Source organism: Lonchura striata, chromosome 6, assembly GCF_050655825.1.
Source record: "Lonchura striata isolate lonStrDom1 chromosome 6, ASM5065582v1, whole genome shotgun sequence".
Lineage (NCBI taxonomy): Eukaryota > Metazoa > Chordata > Aves > Passeriformes > Estrildidae > Lonchura > Lonchura striata.
In genome coordinates, this window is record NC_140708.1 from 16,615,718 (window position 1) to 16,643,708 (window position 27,991).

The following is a 27,991-nucleotide window of genomic DNA, read 5'->3' on the forward strand; positions in this document are numbered from 1 at the left end:
TGTGCTCTGTAAGAGGTTCCCTGAGAGTGCAGAGGTTTGCTGTCCTTCACTGCTTCCCCGGGTGGACCTTGGGCTTTGGAAGAGAGAGAAACCACATTTGGGGGTGTAGTTCTGCAGTAACGTGGAGGTACAACAAAAATTATAACCATCCCTCTAACATGGTAACAATAAATAACTGAAGCATTTCTAGCATTTCCAATGTTACAAGCAATTTTTGTTATCAATGTTTCTATGGCTTCCTAACAGCACATTGGGTTTCTGCACAGAAAATGATGCAGTTGATTGCTGTAAGGTAAATTAAGGATATTGGTTTATTTCTGTAAAGAAATATCAGAAGCAATCAAGTTCTGCGTCAAGCAGGGAGTGCTGGACAGTCTGAGCCATATTCTGCCCTCTCCTTCAGACATGTGATGCAGAAGATATTCAAACCACCAGGAAATGCAACAGCCAATAAATACAGTTTCTGATCTGCTAGGATGCATACTTCACAGTATTCAGGCTCCTGACAACCACTAATAAAAAGCACTGAAATAGAGAAGTCCTGTCAGAAACAGTGTATGGCAAAAACAGTGCACAGCTACTTGAAACTATTAGTAGCACCTACCAGGAAACCAAACCTCCCTAACAAACCAAAATTAAATACACACACAAAAAAAAAGCCAAGAGCCAGGTCTGAGGCCACACAGAGGAGTCCTGTTTGCAAACCTACTTCAGCACCAGGCCTGGAGACCATTTTACAGGATTGAAAGGAATCTGAAAGAGAACACAAACCAAAGCACCAGCTTCAAACATCCTCACCAAATCCAGGACAGAAAAGAAGAAACTTGAAATTTAGTGGAAATTTGCTTCTAATATGTCTAATCTTCTCTAACTGCTTCGGATTAAGCAGCAATCTTAAAAGTAATGTAATTCTGTTTGGGGGCAGAAGTCAAATGAGTTCCAACAGAATCTCATTACAGAGAAAACTACTTAATATCTTTTTAACCCCTGTCACATAAGTACACTGTGGCCTCTTCTGATTCTGTGGCATATTAAATATAGCACCCTGCTATCCATCAGTGTCAACACTGTAAGTTTCCTTTAAAAGATATATACAACATTGCTTACATTAAATTCAAAGACTATACTGCTCACAATATTCCACAAATATCTATTAAATCAAAGAACAAACTACAACATATCCTCAGTAACAGCAACAGAGCACTGAGGAACTCAGCAAACACAATTGTGACTGAAGTTTTGGATGTTTATAGCAATACCAGAACGGTGAATTATTCTTGTCTGGGGGCATAATAGCTCACTGTTGATGACCTGATCTCAGTTTGGAAAAAAAACAATCCACTTCTAAAACATTTCAAAAACATAAAATCCAAGCAAGCAATTAATAATTTGACAGATGCAAACAAATCCATTTTATTTTTCTATACACCTCTAACTTCACTTTATGACTTAGAAATTTTGACTACCCAAATATTCCAAAAGGAATTTCACAATAATCCAGCAGCCAAGAAAATCACTTTGACAAGATTTTCAAGAGCACACAAACACAACCCCCCCAACATCTGTTCCATGGATGCATTTACAGGCCAAAACACCATCCCAGCTGCCAGCCAGGAAAAGCTGTGACTCACAACCTGAGAGTAGCCAAAGCTGTCTCAGAGCTGCTCTCCAGAGCCTTCCTGAGCATCAAGCAATCTCAAAGGGTTTTAGTTTTCCTTCAGACTACCCCTTTAACAGTCATTTTCCCCATGGATTGTAATGAAGGCAGCAAGAAGCCACTTAAGCTTGCATAAGGCTGCAGGAAATCTGCGAAGAGCTGAGGCTCTCACAGGGCTGCAGCCATGCTGTGCCTGTTAGCGCGTGTTTCCACAGCCCTGTTCAGCTTCACCTCCTGTCTCCTCCACACCCATCACCCTGGGACAATCTCATTTTCCCTCTTCTCCTCACAGGAGAAGCTTCCCTGTTGTTTCACATCGGGGACTTTGCTGCCAGGCCACAGCAGGAGCCAGGTCTGAGAACTCACTGGTGCTGGCAAAGAGCACATCTTCCCACCATGGATGTGCAAATGGCAAACCAATCGACAAAGAAACTCCCAAACAAACCCCCACAAATGAATGAGGAATGAGTTAATGTCCTCTTTTACCTGCAAGTCAAGTACAAATGCAAAGTATTCTACCCATGAAAAAAAATTCTAAAGCCCTTTGCTAAGTTACCTTGCACCAGCAAAGGGTTTTTACAGCATTCATAGAGAAAGCTGAGAGGACGTAGGTTAAGACACTTTAGTGACATGCTACATACAAGTCCAAGTCCTACATACAAGGCAACCTTGAAGCTGTAAGAACTGAAAATGCTCCAGAAAAACTCACCACATAACAAACACATTTAGAGCAGCTCTAATAAACCAGTTAAATGACCACAAACGTCAAGTTCAGAGGGATTTCTTTACCTTACCCTAGAAGAGACTAAGCTAATCAAGACAAAGCTGTGTTCTAACAAAACCTTATGCAAACACTTAGACTTAAACAGAAAAGGGATATATTTAACATTCTACCTGCAGGTCAGAAGTACTTTTGCTGCACAGCACTTCCACAGGGATCCCAGCTACCACCCCTGCTCTTCAGGCCAACCTCTACAGAAGCAAAAAAGGTCTCCTAACAAAAAGGTAAAAGCTGCTCCCTTGCTAGTGCAAACTCAAAAATAACAATAAAACACTCACCTTACTCAAACCCAGAAGACACATTTCTTGGAATAGAAGGAGAAGAACCTTCCTCTGCCAGCTTCGGGTCCCAAGTGAGGGGAGGCAGCCCTTGCCCAGGCTAATTAACCCCACTCGGGGTTATTGGCAGCCCCGCAGGGCCCAGCAGGTCTCTGCCACTGCCCGAGCAGGGCTGGCCCATCTCCAGCTCCCCGGGCAGTGATGATGCTGAAACTCCCATCAGCTGGAGCCCGGCCATGGGAAACCAGAGCACTGGGGCTCTGTGGGTGCTCGCATGGCTCCCAGGTGTGCCTCTACACAGCCCAAATGTCCTGTTCAGTGCCAGGCTTTCAGAAAAATTGTGCTGTATCACAAAGGCAAAGCTCTGCACAGCCACTGCAATCACAGAAATGTAAAAAAACTATTTTATCAAAGTCTCCTTTCCTGTGAGGCTTTTCCAGTCAGAACAGGTGGAGTCCTTTAGTTTGTAATCAGGCCTAACAAGGAAAAGGTGAGCATCGTTAGGGCATAAACTAAGCACTGCTTAAGCTCATTATCCTCATTTTCCTTCACAGCTGAGTAAAATTTGAATGATTTATCTCAAGATGTATTTGGAAGTCACACTCGGCAAGAAGACCACAGGCAAATGAAAGCTACACTCATCTTTGATACACAGAAAGCTTTTATCATTACACTGATAAATGAATAAGTTACTAATTTATGCTGAAACACCATTTTAAAGGTTATTTGAAGCTTTATTACTTTCATTCATGGATCAGACAAGGCAAAAATTTTGTTCTAGTTTAAACTTTGGCATGAACTAAAACCATTTAAATGTCTGCATTCAGATACAAGTGGTTAGGGCTCAACTACCACTTCTGTTTCCCTCCTGATGCCATTCTCTTCTTGAACATAGTTTACAAATAAGTTTTGATTTTCATAGGTGTGTGCATCTCAAGAGTCCAAAGGCTTTTATAGAAATAAAAAATCCCAGTATTTTCTTCTGTATGCAGGAGATGCAGAACTATTTCCCTAAGTGTTTTCCATCTGTATTTGCTGGAATTGGTATCTACTGGTCTTATTGCATAACATATTTTTAAACAATTTCAAAAGCACAACCCACATTTGTTCCTGCAAGGGTCTAAAGTAAAAGTTCACCCCGAGCTGATCTCATCTTGATTTTCTTTAATGAAGAACACTTCTCTCTAGGGAAGACTACAGCTTGCAAATTCCTTGGAAAAGGTTACAATTTCTGTGAATAGCATGCAACAGAATCAAAATTAATTCATGATTCAGTGGAGCATGTTCCTATTTAAATAAGTGTTACTATATTTACTACTCCAGCACTAAAACACAGTGACTCCTCCAGGAAATCACTTGGACCACCGCTCAAAAAAAGTGTATTATGTAAACAGCATCTGTCAAAACAGGAGGATGAGGCCCAGCACTCGGCCATGTAACCCAAGCACCGACCCTGGGCACAGATTGTGACTGAAGCCTGATACTGTCACTCTTCTCTGCAGTGCCCCAGCAGCAGCCCAAGCTAAACAAACCCCCCCAGTGTCAGGCTTATTCTTCCTCTGCAGGCAGAGCACACCTTGGAAAAGCTAAGAGCAGGCCTTGCTCCCAAGCAAGAGAGTTTTGTATTTGAAGCACAACTAACTCACTTCCTTTCTTGGATGAATTTAGGAAACACATCCAAGGCAGAGTTACCCATCTTCCTGGGAAAGAGCATCCAGCCCTGGGTCAGAGCTCACAGCGACACCGCTGCTCACAAACACGTGCTTGCAGCCCAGTGTGGCTGTGCCCAAAGGCAGTCAGCAGCTCAACATGCCCAGGCAACTGCCATCGCTGTTTTTAATAAAGGCATATCCCACCATTTCTGTTCTGCTTCCACTGCAGAGCAAAAGCAATGTGTGCACTCAAACACTGGCTGCACAGAACTGCTGAGCTGGTGTGTGCCACAGCAACATCCCACACAGGTGGCTATTGCAGGGAGCTGAACTGCAACAAGGGAAGCCCCAGGTCTGCAAGGGCTCCTTTCAGTTCAGGAATCCTCAAATCATCAGCCATTTGGAATACTTGTGTATATTGCCCAACACACATACTAAAGATTTCCAAGTGTTCTGACTTCCTTTTAACTCCAATGTATTTGCTTCCACCTTTTGATATTGAATGGAAAAGAGTTTCCTAAGTGGTTCCTGGTGACTACATTCATCTCCAGACCTCACCCTGGTCTTCCAGCATCCACACCATGCCTCGGTTTCCATCACCCAGACAGGGCCAGCTGACACTGATCTCCCTCGCTGTTGCTGCTAAGCACAACCACGCAGTGGAAAACAGCAGAACCTGAGACACCTGGATGCCAGCACTCTGCCATGCTTCCAAAACGTGAGAACTGGGACAACTGGATCCTCCTGGGCAGCGTCCGAGTGCTGAGAGCTGAGGTGCAGCAATGCTGGGCCTATGCCCGACCTCTGTGTCCATTCCAGGGCGTGTCAAGCAGCAGTGGTGTCAGCGAGAGGCATTTTTGGATGTTTATTCCTGTGCACCCAGGACAGCAGCAGCTGTCCTGATGTTTTAAAGGCTGGAGTCTCAGGAGAGTGCCCCACTTGTATCTTCACCCCAAGTCATAATACCAATGTATTTCATCTTGTCCTCATCCATACAATTTTTGTTAGCAAAAAACAAGATAAGGTAAATCTGGTGTAAATTTAAGTTGTTCAAGGAACAAACTCTCATCTCTGGTCTGAGTAGATACCCGAGATGCAAAATTGAGTTGGCTGAATTTCTCACTGCAAATATTATTTGAATCCACTGTGTTATGCTCTGTACAATATTATTATAAAAATGTATTTCAGAGAAACAGCTTAAAACAATTTCTAAAATGCAGAAATTCCATTTATTATATTGAGAATATAAATTGCAAGAAGTCCTGCAATGCATTCTCTTCAGTCTAAGTACAATACAGTACACTGTTCTCCACAATAAGTTACATAAAGGCAAATTTTATATACATATAAAAAAGGATCAGTGCCCAGAACTATTTGCACAGCATATCTGCTATTCAGAAATCAATCATTTAAATCTTTAATTGCCTTCAGAATTCTTGAGCAAAATAAATCCATAAACAGATCTTAATTACCTGGTTTGAGAAAGGTTTTCAACAAATATCTAAATTCAGCAGAAACCATGCAAATGGTTTAACCACCGAATTAGCATTCTCTGCATTCATTCTATAAACAAATGTATTAAAAAATGAGGCATGCCATATGGTATCATATAAGACAATACGGAGAAAAATGACCTGCCTGTGTTTGAATTGTTTATGCTTCCCGAAATACCCAAAAGGTAAGTACCAAAGTAGTAGTGCCATTGTACAAGGCACTAATGAGACCAAACATGCTCAAAAATCCCAATAAGCAAAAACAAAAAAACAAAAAACAAAAAAAACCAAACAAACAAAAAAAAAACCAAACCAAAAAAAACAAAAAAAAACACCAAAAAAAACAAAACAAAAAAAAAACACAAACCCAAAAGGAAAACCCAGAGGAAAAAGAACCAAAACCCTAAAACATCTGCAAACTGAAAAAGTGAAGATATAAGGCTGAGGCTGCCAGAATGATCAGTGTAATGAAGAGCATTGTATAAAGATAGACTGTAATAGCACTTGCTTTTTCAGTCACTGAAACAACTATGAGTACATGACACATTACAAAAACATGTCAGGAAAATGCCCAAAGAAAAAGAATGCACAAGGAAAGTACTGGCACACTAGCAAACAGGCCTCTAATAAATTTGTATGGGAATGAAAAGTGGTTGCTCAACTTAACAGATGAGATACATAGGCAGGGCCTTGGAATAATGAGTGGGGGCAAAATTATTTAAGCAAACAAGTTTAATAGCACAGCTCAGTTTCTAGAAGGGATATGGCATCTGCTGTAGGAAAAGAGCAGGCACAGAAACACCCAGCTGCAATGTTCCCAACTTGTCTGATCTATCACTGAAATAAGAAGGTGGCATTTCCTTCACAGTATGAACTTCCATTATATGCTCTAAAATTCCACTTAAAAGGATTTTCATTCCCACCTCCCCAAATTATTCTCTATTCAACCATGTCAATGTCTGTTAATACAGCAAATGTGGCACCAAGCCCTTGCTGTGGAATCAGCACCCTCCACAGCTGCTGTACTGGTCAGCATGTCCATATACGTGAGATTATTTTCCCACACCTTTCTCTTGTTTCTACAACGGAGTCTAAGTATAGTATCCTTCTAAAGTCACAGTGCAGTGAGCCATACAGACTGAAAATACTCAAGACACGAAAGATTATTTCATTTAATTCTCAAAAGAATGCAAATATAAGAACAGAAATGTACCACGTGGAAAAGTGTTGAACTGTACATTCCACAGATTTTTCCAGTTGATACTGAAGACACTTTCCTTGAACTACATATGCCGTCCAATTTAGCTGAGGTGCTTGAACTCACAAGATGCGTAGGTAAGAGCCTATCAAATGACTACTCAGAAAACAAACGCGAGAACCAAAAACGCTCTAAACTCTTCTTCACTGAAAAAGAGAGGCACTGCATTTGTGAGCTGAATTAAGGCCGTAAAAGGATGCTGGTTCACTGTGAATTCGCAGTCAGAAGCGGGCGGGGGAGCCCTCAGCGCGCGGCCTCGCTGTTAGTCCTGTAGGCCTGCTTGCGGAGGTGCGCCTCGATCTCCTCGCGGAACACCAGCATGCCCAGGTGCGAGTGCGACGCCTCGTTCATGGCTTTGGACTGGATGCACATGCGGTACTGCTCGGGGGTCAGCTCGTCCGCGCAGTGCTTCTCGTGCCACAGGTGGAACAGCCCGGGCACCGGCGTCCGGATCACCATCAGCTCCCCGTGCAGGTACTTCCTGTACAGGTGAACGTCCTCGCCGCCCCAGCCTTTCACTTCCAAGTCAAAACCCCCTACAAAAACAGCGTCAGAAATTGTTATCTGGCCACACTGAAGGCAAGAGCGACACTTTACACCTCATGTGTTACCAGATCTGGCATGACGTTCCAGAAATTCTGTAGCAATTAACTAAGGTTCCCATGCCCATTTGAGGGACAGGAGCTTTAAGAATACCACATCATTTGTGGTGGAAACTGCCCAGGACACAGATCTGCTGACTTCAGAAGGTCTTTAGAGCAGTGTCTCCAAATTGCATTATGCATGACATCCCATGTGACAGCTGCAGAGAACTGTAGGCAAACCTCACTCGCTATGCTTTTGGATTATTTTTAGGAAGCATAATGGATTTTAGCAGCTGGAAAGTGAAGCACCCTATGAGAAATCCTCTCTAACAATGCCAGCAATTACTCCACAGGTCACAATTGAAAAGGCTGGATTAAAGAAAGGAACATGGTTCACCATTTTAAGTTCTCTTGTTTTTCCAGGAAGAACTGCAATGAAGAGCAGCCCAGGCTCTTGTACAATTTCAAAACTCCAGAATTATGAAGTCCTCATTTAGCACTGCCATACAGATGGCAATATGACTGCTATTAGCAATCAGCCTGCATTCAAGCCACCAGAAGCACGCAGGGCTGTGTTGTTACATATTCTGGCAGCCTGTGCTCACCACCATCTTCCACATCTAAGTACACCAAGCTGTTCTCGGTTTTAAGAACATGCCACAAGGGGGGGCAAAGCACATTGCTAAAGGCTCCAAGAACTGTATTCAATTTCTCTAGGTTATTTAAAAGAAAGGATGTGAATTCTTCTTGTCTATGTGAATGGCTTATTTGTGTGACATGTTTCTTAAATGTGATTCATTTGCTTCAGACAGACACAAAGTACCAAAAAAAACCCAAAAAAACCCAGCATTTTAAAGAATTCTAGAATGAAATGTTTTTACTAAAACTACTGTGTCTTTTAATACACTCAACAGATGGGACATCAAAATCCAGAAAAGCTAATTTATCTCATTGGTCAAACTTGTCAAGCAAGTCTGACTGCTGGGCTTGGGGAAATAATACAAGAAATAAATATATTACTTTCCTGTAATTAGGTAAGACCAGAGAATCACTTTTTAAAGAATTTTTTTCTTCAGTCTCATCTTACCGACAGTCAGAAAGTCTGTCCGATATTGACAAGTCATCCCAAAGCCAAAATCCCTCCAGAAACCAGAATCCTTCTTGTGTACCTGCAATTTTAAACCAGTATTAATTCTGAAATGTACAATACAACCAAGGAGGGACATTGCACTTGGTTTTGCAGAAAGCTAAGCTCTTCCAATCATTTGTTCAGTGCAGGACAGAGCATAATAACACTTCTTGTATTTCTGTGTCAGGCACTCATGTGGGGCTTCCCAGTGACCTGCTGCTCACTTCACCCTCTGCCTTCCAATTCCACTCACCCTCACTCCAGATTCCACAGCAGTTTCTGCTGCACCACCTCTATTTTATATGTATCTGCCCGGACCAAGCAGTAAATTAGTCCATGGATAAATCATCTGTTCCAAACACTCCATTTCCTACCCATTTTCTAAGGCCACATTTGTCTCTTGATCTGATACGACATCAAAAGTAAGCTTTGTGATTGAAGTCAACAACCATCATACTGTTAAGTTTAAAAAAGTGAACAGAAGAGCTCAGGGGCTCACTCCTCTCTCAGCTGTGATCATCCAAGACTATATGCAAAACCTTCCTTCTGGCTTGCACACAACGTAGGAAATGAGGGCTATTATGTTTTTTTTTAATACAGCTCTTCTTCATACTTCTCTCTTCTTTTCCTCCTCTAAACCTGTGCATCCCAGAAGTCGCAGCTGCAACACCCAATTTCACCCATGCAGTCTCTCGAAAGAGAGTCATACTGGACACATCATTCACAGGTTTTTGCCCTTCACCAATGCTTTGTTTGCTGAAACATAAGATGAAAATTGCTGCCCTGCTATGCCACCATCCTCCTAAAATATTGGCTTGCCAAGCCAGAATAAGCAGCAGATCAGAACTACCAACTTCATTTGGTTAATTGCAATTACTTCTTTTAAACTAGGTGGAACTCCAAGTTTATCTAAGAATGAGTTTTGTACTGTTTGACAAGGTTTTTTCCAAGTCCTTTGCCCATAATGGAGAAAACTGTTTACATACGCAGTGCCAAAGGTCATAAGATATCCCAAACAGACTATTAAATTACACTTCATTTTGTTTTAATACAAAGCTCACCTAATTCTATCTAGAATAAATCAAGCTGCTCACCAATTGCTGCTCCACAGGAGGTGGTATATCTTGATTGGCATAGACAATAGCAGGATTGTAAAGGCTGAATACCACAGGATAGAAAACTTTCTTCCCTGGAAGTCAAAAGAGAATTGTTACACACTGTGGGCATGCTTTCTGAAGGCAAAAAGAAACCAGAAACACACTTTTTATGTAAAATATTACCTATTAGGAATCTAGTGGAAACAAATAAAAACAAGTTCTAGCTGCTAAGATTCCCACCTAGGAAGCCCTTAACATCTAACCCTTAGGATTAAAAAAACCACACATGTATGCCTATTATATATATTACATTTTATCTACACTTAGACATATTTATACATGCTTATATAAAATGTTCGATAGCTCAGTATCATTCTAGGTGATGCAAAAATTCCTGCAATAATGATACGCAGTAAAACTAAAAAATAATCAAATCCAAGTAACACCTTGCATTGTTGAGTTTTATCAATTTATCTCTGTCCACGAACACATAAAAACAGGTACTTCCAGGATATCCTGCAAAGGCATCAAGCATCATGAGAATCCTGAATATGCTGAAAACACCAGTTCTGTGTCTCTTATGGAAGCCAGGTAAATATTTTTCCACTAATGTCTTGCATTGCCAATGCTACAAATGTACTGACAACAGTCCACAAGAATATTCACTATCCTGACTTGGGCATGAACTCTGGAGGAGTGAGCAGCATTTTCAGATCTCATTTGAAACAAAGGTGACAAACTGCCAGTATGAATTTCAAGCAGCCTCTGCATCTCTTGAATTCTCTTTCTCGTTAAAGCTCACAAAATACTCCTCTCCAAAATGTTTTCAATTATTTATACAACTTGTTCCATGAAGTACAGAGACGGAGAGAAATGAAAGAAAAAGCAAGAAACAGGACCCAAATATCTGGCTTCTGGAGAATTTTCTTGCCTGCTTGTTAGGTGAAAAAAAAAACATCTGTTGATTCCAAATTAACATTTGGAGAAAATGGTTTCAGACTGCAACAAATTTGAAACAAGAGTAAGCATTAAAAAAAGAACCCAAACAGTTTGACAGGAGAAGGTCTTCAGTAGCATGCTTGTTAACTCAAGAAAGCTTTACCCTTCTTGGCAAAAGCTTGTAGAACAAGCAAGTGTCATACAAACTTAAGAAAAACTATCAATATTTCAGAGCTCAGTCTCCACAAGGAGCATGCTGTAGCTATACTGAAAACCATTCCTTTGTGATATGTCTTGGCCACGTGTGAGAAGAGATAAGCCAAACTTTTTAGAGACTTCAGCTTAACAAAAATCATCTTCCACTGTAGAGAATTACAATGAGTTTTGTTATACAGATTTACATCAAGTCTAATTGTTAAAGCAATTAAATTGTCCAGCTTTCTTGGAGACAACTAAATCTGAAGAAAACATGAAAATTGTACATTGTACAAAAAAGCCTATGTATTCTTAAAACAAGCTACACTAAGGCAGAGAAATCTGTCTAACTATTATTGCCTTTTGTGCAGTGTGATTAGTTTTCCAGGGTGTGTGGTACTGAGTAAGTCCCACCATTCTAGTTGAGTTTTCCTTGTTTTCTACATGCTCAGCACAGGTCAGTTGAAGTCAAGCAGGGTGACAAGGCTTCGTTCCAGCAACACTAAGGGAACATACCGGGCTCAGCATTTAAGCGACAGCTGTTGAGGAATTCGGCTGTGAAATAAACATCAACATCACAGAAGAACATCAGGACCTCGCCCTTTTCCCAGGCTCTGGCACCCATGTCAAGTCCTCGGCCCCGGTTGAATTCCTCATTCAGAGAGACAAGCGTGTAATTGTGGAAGTCAGTTTCTCTAGAAGAAAAACAGAGCCAAACCCAAAATAAATATGTGGGGAGGGGCATTTATAGTTTTTTTAGCATTGTACAGGAATTTCATTCCAGAAATTTCGAAAGGAAAACAGTTATATGATCAGAATGAAAAAAAAAAAAAGATGTTACACTTAGTTGTCTATTTTAAACCTTGTAAAATGATAGAAATCTGTCTTACTTTATAACTTCATGTTAAATCATTCAGACAGATTAAAATGCTTTTTGTTAACTGACATGAATTAAAATGCTCTCCTGAATTACAGTGGCATCTAAAATTTGTCCCCACAAACCAAGAAGTCCTGACCAACAGAAATATCTGTGTCTTTACCAGTTCAGAGAAGAGGGCAAACAAGAAGCCAGAGTGCTGGCATCACCAGAATCATGGGGCAAAGGCTGTCTGTGTGGTAGTGCCACCATATCCCAGGCCTTTGCTTCTTCTCGCTGTTTCCCACTAGCACACATGCCTGTACTCACAGCAGAAGAGGGAAGGAGCAGCCAAGAGACTGGAAACAGACTCAGAGAACATCTTCAAGCAAAGTTAAGTGTCTACTTCAGAGACACTTCAGAGGACAATGCTTGAAGAGAACAGAGTGACAATATTCAACAGTAGCACCACTATAAAGATACAGAAGCAGGCAAATGCTCAGTGAGCCTGCAGCACTGACTCAGTGCTCTGAGGGACATCTCACAGGGAGCAGGGCAGGCTGCAAAGGCCTCAAAAATTGAGGGGTACAACACACAGCAGGTGCTAGGGAGACTGTAGCAAAAAATGCAGACATTCTGTTCTCCCCTCCTACAAGATACCCTTAACATGTCAGGCCAGCCCTCCATCAGATGCTTCAAGCTGTGTCTGCTCTATGTCATGGAGAGGAGCCTGGCCAGCACAGTGAGACAGGAGCCCAAGGAAGAGCTCAAGGAAAATAGGCTCCCAGCTCAGGGATGAGTGCTAGAGCTCAGGTGGTAAAGAAGCCCCTTGGCTATAGGGTAAAGGATGCTGACACCTGTCCCATCTCTCTGGAACAAAAACCATAAATGAAACATTCGTGAATTTTACATCCATACTGATGTAATGCTGAGACAGCACAATGACCTGTGCTTAAAATTATTTTACAGCTGACAGTAAGTACAGACCTACTTTGACTACTACATTTCTCTTCCTTATCATTAAATAAAATTGTTTCTCCAGTGAGATAACTATTAAAATGTACATCCCTGTTCCAAAGAACTTGCTGAATATCCACTGCAAAACTCACCCCTGTTGTTTTTTGGACTGTCAGATAGAAACCTCAAAGTCTTTTCTGGCTATAACTTAATTTTTAGTAGTCTTCAGGAAACTTTTCCAACCTAAACTGTAAAATGGCAACCATAAATAGAGTACAGTAAATAAATAATAAGTTTTCTAGTAACCTGTAATGGAGTATACACTTTACCTTGTTTATTTCTTCATTCTTTTTTAAAAGCTGTTTAAAATGCCAATCAATATTGGTTTTACTGACTGATGTTGGATTGATACACTTACCTAGCTACAGATTCTAGGATGCTTTTTACTTCTGACAGACCATCTTGTCCAAAGTACACCACTGTGAGGTGAACACGCTTATCCTGATGAATGCACACATCCCTATAAGCACAAAGATATGCTAATATTAGTAATTACTTGCAACAAAAAACTTCAGGCATTTAAAAGCTACTGCATTAAAAAGAATTAGCAGATTGAAGTATTCTGGTTAGTCATCAAATGGCTTTGAAGAAAACAAGAAAAGATGCTTTCCCCTCCTCTTTCCCCATCTTGCCCATTTACATCAGAAGGTTCCAATACCGTGTGTCACATTCCAATAACTTATTTTATAAACAGGCAATCTACAACTGATGTAATACAAAAATTACGTTCAAGATCATCTGTGTCCAGGTTCACAATGACCCTGAATTTGGCCATTTTGCTGCAATTCAAGAATCTCTTAAGCCCTTTTAGAAGGAATGTTTTCTCCATACAGCAGGTTCAATTACAAACATTCCAAGGCAGTTGCACACAATGTTGGAATCATTAGCTCTGTTGCAATTCAACCAGAATAGGAATTTATTTTGAAAAGAAAACAAAATACTGAAAATCAGGAACATAGCTCACTATATAATCTCATGCACCTACCTAAAGTTTTGCATAAATTGTGCAAATGCCTCAGTTCTTCCAGCAAGAGGAACAATAACGTTAATGATCGATCTAGAAATATCGACTGTTTCACTCTTCACTTTCATGAGGGGTCCAAAAGGTCGGAACAAGGTGACATGCCTGTACTCCATGCCATCCATCTTCTTATAAAACAGCTCATACTGTGTCCCCTTATCTCTTTCTGTACGATAGTAACCTGAAGAATAAGTCACACAAGTAATATGTAAAGTCAAAGATCCCAGCAGTTTTACTTCAGACACACTGGTTTTCCTTAGAACTAAAGACGTGAGGGCAAAGCTTCTGGGCTTCTCCTAAAACTAGATGAAACTTCCACAAACTGTTATTGATCACAGTTCACCCTTCTACCATTTTAGGTCAGACCTGAGAAACAATCCCAAGTGAACTCCAGCTTCCCTTGCTTCTTAGAGACAACAGGTCTCATGGTCCCACGCCAATTTCTCAATTGGAGGTGGGTCTTCCCAACTAAAAGGGAATTCAGCTATTTGCTAAGGAAAAGGATGGGTGAAACCTAATATTGCCTGCTCTTAAGCCCTTCAGTAAGAATCTACCCCTGAGCTAGCCCACAGTAAAATCTGAGATCATCTGGCCAGTAATCACCACAAGAAAAGTACAATTTGTTCTGGGAGCAGAACAAATGACAGTAACTTGCTTGACAAAGTCTGCAAAATCTGACATGTAGCATCTAAACAAAACAACTGTGTGATAATGTTGGAATGCTTTTAAATTGTTTTCACTGCTGACTAGTAGTTAATGCTTTCTATCTCATAAATTAGTGGAATTTTACTACACCCATAGTCTTCTAAGGACATAGGCAGAAGTTTTCTATGTGGCTGTCATACTTTAGGACAAAAGTCCTACTCAATCCAGAAACAGGACTATCTGTTGAACATAGTTTACCCCTAATATGTGGAAAAAAATCTTTCAGAACAAGATCCTTTAGCTTAAGGACCATCAAAGAAGGAAGTTAAACCAACAGATTAATTTTACACCACATAGGAAAAGACTGAGGCTCATCTGTGGTTTTGACCCTACTAAGCTCGGTGTTGCTAATTCCATGTCTATGCTAACCTGAGAGTAAGAAATGATGACAGAAACAATCCTCCAACAAAAATTCTTTATGTTCATCCCATCTCTGCTTTCCTCTTACCAGCAAGGAAAAGATGTATTATCCAGAAGAACCAAAAGTTATACCATGAACTGGCATTACATTCCAGTTAAGTGGCCACCCAGACCACAGAGAAAGCTACAAAGAGCTGCATATTTCCAAGTGTGATGCACACCCCTGCCCTAACATTATGCATTTCCTTTTACCTGGCTGCCCTTAACCATCCCTTCTCCAAGCCAGTCTCCTCAGCAGCTGAAATCCCTCCCAGGCCTCCCACCCAGAAAGCAGCTGGTGGCAGGCCACAGAGCAGACAAGCCATACTGGTGACACAGAAGGTCCTCTTTTGCACCCAGCATTGATATTGTCCTGTTGGTTGTCTTTTATTGCAACTGAATTCAACACCAGACCAAGTATGCAAAGGAAGCAGCTCTCAGCCCTAGGGCAACTTGGGTTTGACTGTCACAGGAATAAGAAAGAAGGGATGAGAGAATTTTGTGTCTCTCCCTATGCCCAGGCAAATATTCTCCATGTTCCCTTCCCTTTCAATACAAGAAGCAGAGGAATGTGCACACCACCTTGACCTAACTTCTTTCTCTATATCCCAGATTCCATTTACAAAGAAAGAATCTTTTCCCTAAATCTTCCTCTGTGTTCCTCTGCTCCAGCCTCCATCTGCCAGTTTCATTCACTGATGCTCCTCCTTCTGCCCAGCAGTCTCTCTTTTACAGCAAGCTCCTTGCACCCCTCCCATGTCAGCTCCGTAATCCATCCTGTCTTGTGGACAAGCACATGCATTGGCAGACCCAATGGGAGATGTGGATGACCACCACAGAGGGGCTGTGGGACACATGGTGTAGCAGAACAAGCTGGTTCATCACACTGGAACTCAGTGATGACTGAACCTCTCAACTGAGAGGCTTTTACCCTTTGAACAAAGTTCTGCAGTGCTCTCCTTGAAAGGACTGAAATCCACATTTATGCTTTTGTCAGCACAGAGGTGCGTAAATATGCACCACATTTTAATGCTCATTTTCAAATAATTATTAATTACAAGCACTGAAAATGGTGTTCCAAACAATGAAAGCTCACAATGCTGACTGCCAGAAGCAGCACAAGATTTAAAATCCCTCTCAACCATTTTCCATTCCAACCCTTTGTGCTGCAGTCCAGCACTGTAGCTTGAAAACAGCATCTTGGTTAATGGAGTAGCTGATGCACCATGGTGCTAGAACAATAGACAGCAAATACTTTGTACCAGGGCTCCTGGCAAAATTAACATTCAGTATTTTATATTTTATTATTTTGTCTGCTATCCAATAGCTGTTTACAGACAAAAATACAATTTGCATAACACATGAAACATAAGTGAAGTTTTTAAAAAGCACACCAGCTGCCAATATCGTATCTTAAATCAAGCTATAAGCTTAGATGTCAGTCCAACAGAAGGCTGAAATACAGAGCAAAAATTACTTAACTAATTTTAAAAAAATTAAACTAAAGCAAAACTGCTGCAACTTCATAAAGACCTTTATATGCAAATTAAAATCCGAATAATGCCTAGCCAACGTTCAATTGCTGAAATACAAGATTCCAAACTTTTGAATCTCATCATGCTACTAGCACCACATTTCTTTTAAATAGTATGCACTCCTAGAGTTATTAGCTTCTGTTGCTAATCTGCTAATTTGAATACTTTTATGGGACTAAAGTTTCTATACACAGAAGCCAGATTTGAGAACAGCCAGAAAAAGAACCCATATCTGGTTTACTTCTTAGCGTACTCAGCTTTTTATCACTTGGAACTGACTCATTTAATAAAACCTGTTATCTCACCTTCCAACTAGCATACACTGGCTGCCATCCAAAAGAGAACTCCACAAGCAAAGAGGTAAAAAGAAGCAGAAATAATTTAACAGCTGCTATTCCTGGTCCATGAAGCTTTACTCCCTTTGCAGAAGTTCTGCTTCTCAGCAAACAAATGAAACATGAATCCTGGGTATCAATTACTATCAAAGCCAAAAAGCTGCTCTTCTATTGCCTTGAATATTACTTGCTTTACAACTACCAGGAAGTGTTTGGTCTATGGATTGAAGATGTAGGATCTGGTTTTTTGTGTGTATTAAGAGTTCTCCACTGAAGCTGGCCTTAACCAGCACACAGGCAGGGGCTGTTAGCATGAAAAACAGCCCACGCTGTTCTATGGATGGCAAGCACTTGGAAGCTTGCAGCACAGGAATAAAGGAATTTTACATTTCAAGGATGGGTGGGGAGTCTTCCTTTTTTGATGACTTTGCCCGGTTCCAATTGGAAGCATAGAAGAAAGAGATATGACCCAAACAACACTGCTAGACATTCAATAACAAGACCTTTATTAGTGATCAGCTAATTGCTCATTAACTTCTGAAAGCATGCTAGTGCTTCTATTTTCCAGCAGCTAATTTTAAATGTTTGTGCAATGGAAGAGCTTGTAATCTCTTGATTAAAAAAGCCAATTACACTGATAAATGTAAACTCAAATAAGCCAGTTACACTTATGGTGAAGTGTGTCCATGAAGGCTCCTCAAAACTTCTCTATCACCATTCAAGACTCAATGTCACACACTCTGGAGAAAGGGAACAGACAGAGGTAATACTATGATCTCTGAATTACTCTCCATTTCTCAATATTATCAAATACCAAAGAAATCTATTCTTAATGGAGGACTATCTTAGAACATGCAGTTCTGCAACTAGGTCCATTGCTCATAATCCTAAATCCATTCCCTTGTGAAAAATATAAAATATATATAAAATATAAAATTGCATCTTTTATCCTGTCTAGGGATAGTCTTCATCCACGGGGAATAGGATACTCTTGTTTCTCATACACTTAGATCTAATGTAAACACTAAGGAAAAAAAAAACTTCAAAGGGTTTCTCAAACAGTAACTGCATAACGAGACTTTTTTCAGGTCAGATTTTTGTTCTGTTAATATTAGAATTCTGGAAATTTCATTATGGGTTGCTACAAAGGAAAACAGGCACAGACAACAGAGCTGAGAAATTTGCTGGTTTTCTCTTCATCAACAGAACAAATCAACTGAGCTTTGTGAAAAGTAATTTGAAATTTTCAGGAAGTATCTTTGTAGTTGTAATATACAGTTAGAAATATTTTTTTTTTTTTTTACTTAGTGCTATTGCTCAAAGCCTGCACATAACCATGATGTGGCTGTGACAGATCTGCCTTATCAGAATTCCAAAGCAGATCTGGATCATCAGTTTGTCTTGCAACATTAAAAAAATAACATGAGTTCAGGAAACACTTGTCCAGAGTGCTCCCTGTTGTGGATACAACTTCCTTGCACCACTGCTAGAAGACAGAACACTTTCATGCAGAGCCCACAGAGGCTGAGCATGCAGCAAGGCATCTGCATGAACACTTAAACTGAGGATACAGAGCAAAAATGTAGAGTGGCAACAAGAAAGTTGGCATCCATCAGTATGCATTTGGAACTTTTTTGGCCTGCCCAGTATTAAGAGTAATAAAAATCAATAGATTCAGACTACCACAAGTATTATCAGCTAATTGAGTGTACTTTTACAGAAAAATTTATTTAGGAAATTCCTATTTTTGAAATAGAAAGCAGATCAATTTTAAATTCAAGTTATTAGTATTAGTTGTCTCAGATTACTCCAATATAGATTAATCCTAAAATACAGTAAGAAAAAAAAATTCTTGATTTATTTTCAAATGAAGGCAATAATACTTAACTGACTGAGCATCAGAGGCAACATAAATGCTGGGACAGAACTTCAGACATATTCAGCAGACATTAAAAGACAACATTAACTAAGACTGTCTATAAGAAATTATATTCTAAACTTACTTAAACAGTCACCAAATTCTCTAAGGAGAGAGTACCTGAAAGTACATATCACAAAAAATTACATGGTTCAAAGTTTAGTCTACTATTTTACAAGTCTAGAAAAAAAGCAGATATAATTCCCAGAACCAAATACTGACCTATATAATAATAGTCTGTTGAGGTAACAGGCTAGAAGACTTCAGAATAAAAATTTCTTGTAGCACAGTTTTGTAGGTAAGTTTTTGTATATAGATATGCAGTAGTTTTGAGAAAAAAATCCTGCAAGTCAGAAGATAAAATCAGCTTATCTATACTGAGCATAAAACGTGATGGTTATGTATTAACTAATGCAGTACCCTGTCTTCTCTTTTGTCCTAGAAGTGAAACCACATACCAAGTTTCTCAGCCTCCAGTTTCAAATTGCACAATACTGAAGTTTTAGGCACAAACCACTTATTACTAAATAATTACCAACCGAAGAGGATGTAGAACTTAAATTATTTGCTTCATCTGAAGTCAGCTAAGAAAAATCCGTTTCTCTAAATGAGCAACACTAATCCAGCAACAATTTTGATGTATCTTAGGACAGTTACAGGACCTGTTCTGACTTCAGCTGATACACCAAGTCTGCTATGCAATTTGATCCTACCAGTTTAGGACAGCTTAAGGGTGTAGTATTTTATAAACAGAATGGCATCAGCTTTCCAACTGGACTTCCATCAAATGGGGATGCACAGGCAGAGGAGGCAGAGTGCTAGAGCCTGTTTACAGAGCTGCAGGGCAAGGGACCTGTGTGTACCAACACTGGCTGGGTCTGCTTCTTACCTCTGACTTCTGGAAAACCAGGGGTGGGGAAAGAAATGCTAACATTCATAAGATGCCTTTTTGCTGGCTGAATTCGCCAGTAGTATTTGCACATAAAAAACCCACAGAATACCCACACAACCCACAACTTCTATCTGAAGAAAGATACTAATCAATGTAGATAATGCTACAGCTGGTTGCTAACACACCCATATGCAGCATAAAAGACTTGTCTTTCCCTATAGTTCCCGTAACCCTGTGTTTGAAGCTCCTGTCTTTACACCAAAAGGAAATTAGTTTTATTTCCAAAAACAAACACTGGTGTGAACAGAGGCAGAGGTATGAATAGGTATGAATTCTAAGGTCCTAAACTACTTGCTTGCTTGAATGTCTGTCATTAAAGGCATTACACTAAAAAAATCAATAGCTATTTCAGTCACGGTAAAATAAAAATCCACGTGAGCATAATCAATATCTAAAACAGCAATGGAAAAGCAGCTGAATACTTAATGTAGAAAGAAAGCCCAAGAATGATAACCCCTGGGAAAAATAATAGGGTTTTAAATGAGAACTGTGCTAAGAGCCTAACACAGGCTGTATTGCATTGACCCAGTTGAGTGGATTCCATGGCCTGTACCACCTTCTGGAATGAAGAAGAGTACTTGCATCAAACTTTAAACATAGTAGCTGTTAAAAGCAGAGACTTTTTGAACTACAGGCCAATTACATCATCTGAGACTGAAAGAACCCATTATTTCAAGGCCAGTGGTACCTTTCTCCAGCATGTTTGCTTAATAATACAGACATCAGTACTTACTTCAGAATCCCTTCTACAGTAATGGTCTTATAACATGGTCTACCTTTTGGTCTTTAATGGCAGCAAGAACGGTATTTATTACTGTAGGTACGAAAAAGAGGTACTAGGGCAGTTTTTGATAATGACCATGAAAGGTCTAATCAGGACACCTAAAAATACAAACCCCATTAAATGCCTGTTGTGACATTCTGCTAAGGGGCTGGGAAGCACGTAAACATACCTTCGATAAAATCATTTTCACTATACAGCTGCCTGTCTCCTACTCCATCATCTTCATCTTGTCCATCTTCTTCATCTGGATTATTGATAACTTCTAGGCCAGCCTCAATAACTTCCACCAGTTCATCTCGTTTATCTTTTCTAACGGGTTTCTCTTCTGGATGCCGAGTGAGCCCCATCTCCAACTGGAACACTTTCATGGATGTAAAGCTTTCAAAAGGAATGACTCCATACTCACTAGGCAGTTTGGCCCCAACGCTCACCTCAGCTTTGTCAATCTGGGAATGAAGAAACTCTAGGAGATCATTGGATGTTTGTTCTTTGGTGCCCTGGTAGTTCATACCATTGACCTTTGGGGTTTTTTTTTCCTGCAGGGACTTCAATTTGTCACTCATTTCCTGAAGCTCTTGCTTTAGTTGGGCAATCTGACGTTTCAGACTGGTAGCTCGGTTTTGATAATGCTCTTCTTGTTCCTGCAAGAGAGCTTGATAGTATTCTTTACCCATGCTTTCACCTACGACACCAGGCAGAGATCCATTGCCATCTGTTTGTGGAGCACACTCCAGCAAATACATGAGCAAAACTAAACTGAATAGTAAAGCAAGTCCCACCAATAGCCAACGAGTCCTGGCTTGAATTACAAAGCCTCTTCTGGGCATTCTTATATTATTTCTGTTTCCAATCCTAAAAGATGACTTATCTGCTCTTGCTTTCCAGGGGACATCACCCCAGATTTCAAATCTTAGAGAGAAAACACAACTGTAATAGCTACTACAAGTTCTGGTAACATAGCAGATGAGCACTTTTCAAGCTTTGCTTTAATCAAGTGTCATTGAAGAGATGTAAATCTGAAGTTCCTGTGTCATCCATAACCATCAACTGTAAGTCTGGCTGACGCCATACAATTTGTTCAGGATTTCCTACCCCAAACAAAAAAAAATTGCAAAGGCAGAGGAAGATGGAAGACACCAGCAAGGAATCATATTTCCATTTCCTAATTCAGCCCTAGTTGAAGGGGCCTAGCTTATTTGAAGTTTTGTGAAGGAAATCTGCAAAAGTAATTTTGTAAGCTTTGAACAGACAGCAATATTTTCCCCCCCACTATGTGTGAGAGCAATCTACAGTTTAGTAATAGTAATTTTCATTGGCTAGTCTTGCTTTTCCTCTGGCACTTGAGTATTTTATTCCACTTCCCCTCCTTTCCTTGGAATCTGTGGTTTGAGTCAGCAAACCGAAGACAGAACCTAAAATTAAAAGAAAGGAGCATATTAGAACTACAAAGCAGACAGTCATTTGAGAAACACATGAACAAAGTTCTAACACATGCATGCAAAAAAAAAGACTGCTGGTGGAAGGAGTGATAAAGGGAGAAAGACAAAGCATTTCTTTCTTTTGCATTGCCCATCAGCAGCTCCCTCTGACACAGCGCCTGGAAAATAGTAATATGGACAGTCCAATAGAATGCATTTGTCACACAGCTACCCAAAGCAGTAACAGTTCTTCTCATCTCACCGTGGTTTATTTCACATTTGTTTTAACTCCCCCATTCCTTCATGGGTTTTTGTGAGAGGGAAAAAAGATATCAACAAACCCCATGCCTTTCCTACTCCTCTAAACTAAAAAAAAAAAAAATAAATAAAAAAAAAAAAATCCATGAACTATTTTGAAGCAGCAGAAGCTTGCAATTTCATTTGCTTTTACTTTAAGTAAATACCTTTCAGGGTATAACTGTTCACTCATGAATAAATTATTACAGATTTAAATATCAAAGTTTACAGAAACTGCATTTCAGATCAAGTCTAATTCAAAAGAAATTAAAATTCAAATGCCAATCCCTGATTGATGAAAGGGATCCTGAGATTAGCCATCTGCTAATATTTCCATCTTCTGATATGGTTAGGCTAGCATGAAGAGGCAGTGACCATTTGCATGGGTCACACTCTTACTTGACTGACCAAACCAGCCTAGAAGGAAAGACCAGAGAAACAGCCCACAGTTATGGAAGAGGGGGATACCAAAAGTCCTACTCAGCACTGAGAGTCAGCTAAATGTTTTATGGGCCTCCTCAATGACAGCATAAAAGACTAGGAAGTAAGCTCAATGCATGTTAGTCTACTTTCAACATTAATAAAATTTAAATTCATTTAAAATTTGCTTGTATAAAATAAGTGAAGCTCATTAAAATTTATCCAGGGACCTATTAACTCTACATCCATTTTGACTGCGTTATGCAATTATGGTTTGGGGGAAGTTCTGAGACTCCCAGTTTAGTTTCACTATCCTTAGGAGACTAAAAAAAATGGCTCACTCCCATATTCCTACATGGGCTAGACAGACACTGCCAGCTGCCACCCAGCCCACCCTGTGCTGACCCTTCGTGTCAGTCAGGGTGCCACAATGCTCCCATGTGTTTACAGCAAACCCCTGGCACTGCGTCTCCCCGATTGTGTCTTTGTGACACTCCTCCCTTCCCACTCAGCTTGCAGCAGCAGGATCCTGATACTGCTCCAGTGCTAATCAGGTACCCTGATCAGTGGTGGTGTCATATTCAGCATCTTCACTTGCAAGAAAGCTCCAACTGCAAGGCCTGAAAGACTAAGTGACTTATTCATGCCACCAGCAGCAATGCCTGCCACAGCCACACAAAGTTTGCAGGTGTATCATCCACACCAGGTTTGGCAAGAGTTGCACACCTTAGAGTTGTCCAGCTGAAGTCTATAGGAGTGCTCAAAGCAGTTTTTAGTATTTATAGTGCTAAAGTCCCTGTTAATAAATAATTTACACAGGTTATGTAGAAATTATTAATACAGCAGATTGAAGACAATTACTCATCTGAAACTGAAGTTTCTGGAACACATGGAAAGCTACTGGAGATTCTGATACAAAAGAAGTAACACTTTTATCAACTGAATACTAGATAACATCCTTTCAAGTTCAGACAAGCCAGAATTTAGTCACTCCTCACTGCATAAACACAGTATTATATAAATGCTTATTGAATGTCTATAAAGAGTGATCAACTCCAGATGCATCCTCAGACTACTGACCAGTGTCCAGACGTGATGAATCAAGGGAGACAGAAGAAAAATTCTACATGATAAAACCAGTTCACAGAAATGATACCATATCATCCCAAGCTTTCTTTAGTACAAAGATGACCATATGATGCTTTTTTACATTTCTTACTGAATTCTTGTTCTGTTAGACTGCAAGAGGCGAAGCCACAATTAACAGCATAAAGAACCATAAGTTTCTATAAACCTCAGTGAAGTTACTCCATGCAGAAGCTGACACATCTTCAATCAGTAAAGGCATGTTGGAAAACGATTCAACTATCTAAATCTAACTTGCATAAAATATCAGTAAATCAAGCCCCAACTAGTCTAATTGTTGTTAACTCACAAATCAATACCCCTGAAGATGGAGCATTAGTTCTAGTAGGCTTTTGTAGTCAATTCTTGCTGCACCAATAAACTGCCCTGTCCTCAACTTTGATGAGTCCCTAAGTTCCTTCAGGTCTCATTCCTGTCTTAGAAGCAAGGGAGAACAGATTTCCTGATGTGGTGCCAAGAGGACACAATGTACCAGGAGACTGAGATCCCCTCAGAGAATAGCAGGGGGCACTGAGAGAACCCTTGCTCTTCCTACCTTTCCTCACTGTGGCGGAACAGACATCATAATGGCAAGCATGGATCAGGGAAGCCACCACAGCCCGTGGGGACTCGCTGCTGGACATCTGCAGATTCCTGGCCCTTCCCACCAGCCCTTCACCTATTCACAGCACACGGCTGTCTGGGGATCACTGGCCTGAGGGGTGCTCAGGGAAGAGATGCAATAACCCACTCCTGAAGCAGTGAGAGCCACACCAGCTCACTGGTACTGTTCCTTCTGGGCTCTAATTATTCCTTCATTATCTGAAACCCTTCATCTATGGGCTAGTGACAATTCTATTAACAAGACAGCCCTGTACAGAGACAGGCATTGCCCATTTGTGTTTGACCATTTTTTCACCATAAAGAGCAGACGTTTTTCCCACTAGAGCTCCACCGTGGCCTTTAAAGGCCAGGAATGTTTGTGCAACCACTTACGTCGAACATTAAAATTTTAAATTGCATATGGAGAGCTGAATGGGTAAGTTAGTTTGCTAAAGCAGTGGGAACTGAGCCAATTGACATATTTTTCTTTTTCCTTCAATACTACTGCTGCTGAGGGAAGTCATCATAAAAGAGTAAGACACATTTAATTTTGAATACTTCACAGAGTAAAGTGAAAGGCGAAAGTGTAAGAATCTCCCTTCCATTTTTCCCACTGGAAAAGGAGAGCTTATGAGTACTCTATTTCACTATTCTCTCTTTTCAGAAAAGTGGCGGGGGAAGAAGCCCTTATTTTGCATATTTACAACCCAAATTTGATATGAATTTGGTCTGGCACAGCCCTACTTTAGGAATTCCAGGATGAACTAGGCTGTAGAACATGATTACAAGAGAAAGCAGGCTGTGAAATCCCAGAACAAGCAAAAGCACATGGGATCCCAAAAATCACAATAGGGAAACTAACTGGGTTACATGGAACATTCTGAAGCTTATAAAAAGGGACAGTAAGATTATCTGATAATTAGTGATCATAAAGAAGTCCCTGGAATTTCAGTGCTTAAAGATTAAGTTCCAAAACTTTAAATTGCACCTGATATTGCATGCTGGTATTTAACTGCCTACCAGTTCTTCAGAACTAGTATATTAGCAGTAGTCTGTACGATCTCCAAAGAATGAGACATGTGAGGCTTATACAAGTCTTAAAAAGATCTGCAGGTTTTCCAGAGGCACTTGGTTACTAATTCTTTCTGCATTTCCAGGGGCTTCTGTATATTCAACAACGGAAATGTTTCTGTTCCTTACAAAAAATTCATTGATTCTCTAAGCACAAGGGAATAGACCAGCATGCTAATTGATAATGCTTTACATTTTTAAAAATTATATTAGCATTCTGTTTTTGTTCCTTGTTGTAAAGGACAAGTGCATCTTTCTGAAGTGGGGAAACATTCACATTTAAGGCACTGACCTAATTCAGTATATGCACCTGGCTTCATGCCAGACTGTGGGGACTTTCCCTGTGTGAGCATGCTTTACTTTAGACATGCCCTTTTCATTCAGCATGCCCTAGACGGACACTGTTTAGCTGCTCATGAAATTCCAGCTGGGAGTTATTTTATTGTTCATAATTTCACCCAGATGCTACAGATATTCACTGTCTTAAGCCTCCTCCACACACATATTTCTCTTCTTGGCAAGTTACACAATGAAAACATAAGGTCCAATCTCATTCCTTGCATATTCTCTTCCTGTTCTGAAGTACAGTGCCACTGAGAACAGAATAGCTTGGCATGTTGGAGGAACACTGGATACACCTTTATCTTCTCACTTGCTGAAACCAAACACAAAGCAAGACAGGCAACTGCTGTTGCAGGCAATCTTTGCATAAACCCTGGAGTGAAACACCTCAAACCATACCTTAAGTACACATCACTTCATCTCTGCTTAGACAGTCTGAGGCATAGCCTCACAAAAGACAAAAGAATTTGTCCAGGGTTTTATTACACAGTTCTAATTGAGCCAGTACCTAAGTCAGACTTGTCAGCTATTAGGAAGAAAGAGAAAAAAAAAAAAATCACAAGAATGAACTGCTGAAGTTCTCATTTTCCATGGAAAACTATTCAAGAATTTCACCCTCTACTGACCAAAAAACCCCACCTTTTTATTATAATTCTGCCATCTGATATGCTTTCAGCTATGGCTCTGCCTCCCAAACACAAACACATGCACTGCTGGATGGGAGAGAAGTTAAAAGGCACTATCAATTTATGGAAAGACAACTTGCATTCAATAAAACCAATAGGAAAGTGAAAATAATCACAAAGTATTTTAGACTTAGCAGTTTCACACTGAATTCTGAAAAACCTGAAAGTTTTGCTTGTACACATTGCAACTACTGCCCAGGGTAAATCATTAACATCAAGAACATGCAGCAGCTTATTTTCAACTTTTTGAAAGTTTAGAGTATGACACACTGTCCCAATTCACCCCAACATCCCCCTTTAGTTGGTCAGCACTGAACCTCAGCTTTGCTGCTCATCTTACCTGGTTGACACCAACAGGAATTTTTCAAGCTACCTCTTGATTTTCATCAGTTTTCTTTCCTCTGCCAAAGCCAGCATCCCATGGGGGAAATGGGAACAATGATGACTGTACACTGATCACTGAGCATCTCAATTCATTTTTAATGAAAGATGTGGGGGAAAAAATGAACAGTGGTGAACTGTCCACATTATGAACAGCCTGTAATGAATTTTCAAGTGCCCAAGCATTTCTGCAACAGGTAATATCAGATATTTCTCTCATTAATAAACAGGGGAAAAAAATCATGCCTTTGGCATGAGGACCATTCTAGAACTCACAGTACACCTGGAATAAATACTTTCAGCATGGGAACCACAGGAAAAAGTTACTTCAGTGAAGAGTGCAACAATCACAGGGTTTATTACTCAAAAAATAATATTCTCCATGCAAATGGTTTCTCTTACAAAAAGCAACATTGTTGTTTTGCCAGCAGAAATGCTGTGCTCCAAAATAAAGACCAAACCTCCACAAATTTCCACTGCCACATTCGAGACTGCAGTATACAGGGAAGATATATTGGGTTTCTTATCTCCTGTGTTTCATGTGATAGATCAACTCACTCTCAACACCAGGGAGAGATAAAATCAGTAAAAACTGATCTGACTTTTCCAAGGACCAGATCCTGCTTATTAATTACATCTTCTCAGGATATGCAACTAAAAAACATGCTTTGTACTAACTTTTAAAACCCAGAAACACAGAAAAGAGTAGGGTTTCATTTTAATAGCAGTATTCAATCATCTTAGAAATCAAGAACAATCAAGCAGGTCACGCTCTCTACAGCTTGCCCAAACTCTCTCTTGCAATTTCTGTCTCAGTTTCAAATTCCCAGGAATGTGTTTTTACAACAGAAACACAGGCCTTGGGGGCTGCAGGAAGGACCCATCCTGCTCATGCAGCACACACCCCTGCCCCATGTACATGGCCAAAAAATAAATCAGCTTGCCAAGCTGACAGAGTAGCAAATACTCTGGGTTTTACTGCCTTGGTTCTCAGAAAAAGCAAGCAGAAGGTGATATCTAACAACCTACAACCTAGAAATGGTGGTATTTTTGCCATGACAAT

The 27,991-nt window shown here is 40.2% G+C and overlaps 1 protein-coding gene across 1 annotated transcript; it reads right to left on the reverse strand.

The window, feature by feature from the left end:
• Positions 1-5,574: 5,574 nt before the first annotated feature.
• On the reverse strand, positions 5,575-26,952 carry CSGALNACT2 (chondroitin sulfate N-acetylgalactosaminyltransferase 2). Its single transcript, XM_085583316.1, has 8 exons — positions 26,501-26,952; positions 20,755-21,997; positions 13,922-14,138; positions 13,295-13,396; positions 11,580-11,758; positions 9,927-10,021; positions 8,791-8,872; positions 5,575-7,655 (listed from the first exon to the last, which is right to left on the reverse strand). The coding sequence occupies exons 2-8, from the start codon at positions 21,410-21,412 to the stop codon at positions 7,363-7,365; spliced, it is 1,626 nt and encodes a 541-aa protein (XP_085439442.1). The 5' UTR covers positions 21,413-21,997; positions 26,501-26,952; the 3' UTR covers positions 5,575-7,362.
• Positions 26,953-27,991: the final 1,039 nt, after the last annotated feature.

Bases quoted from the DNA above. Each gene is read 5' to 3' on its own strand.
- CSGALNACT2 (XM_085583316.1), bottom strand. From the start codon at position 21,412: ATGCCCAGAAGAGGCTTTGTAATTCAAGCCAGGACTCGTTGGCTATTG. The intron at 10,022-11,579 runs GTATGTTCCCTT...TTTGACTTCCAG, and splicing joins TCGCTTAAATGCTGAGCCCG to GGAAGAAAGTTTTCTATCCT. The intron at 7,656-8,790 runs GTAAGATGAGAC...CTGTTTTTGTAG, and splicing joins GACAGACTTTCTGACTGTCG to GGGGTTTTGACTTGGAAGTG.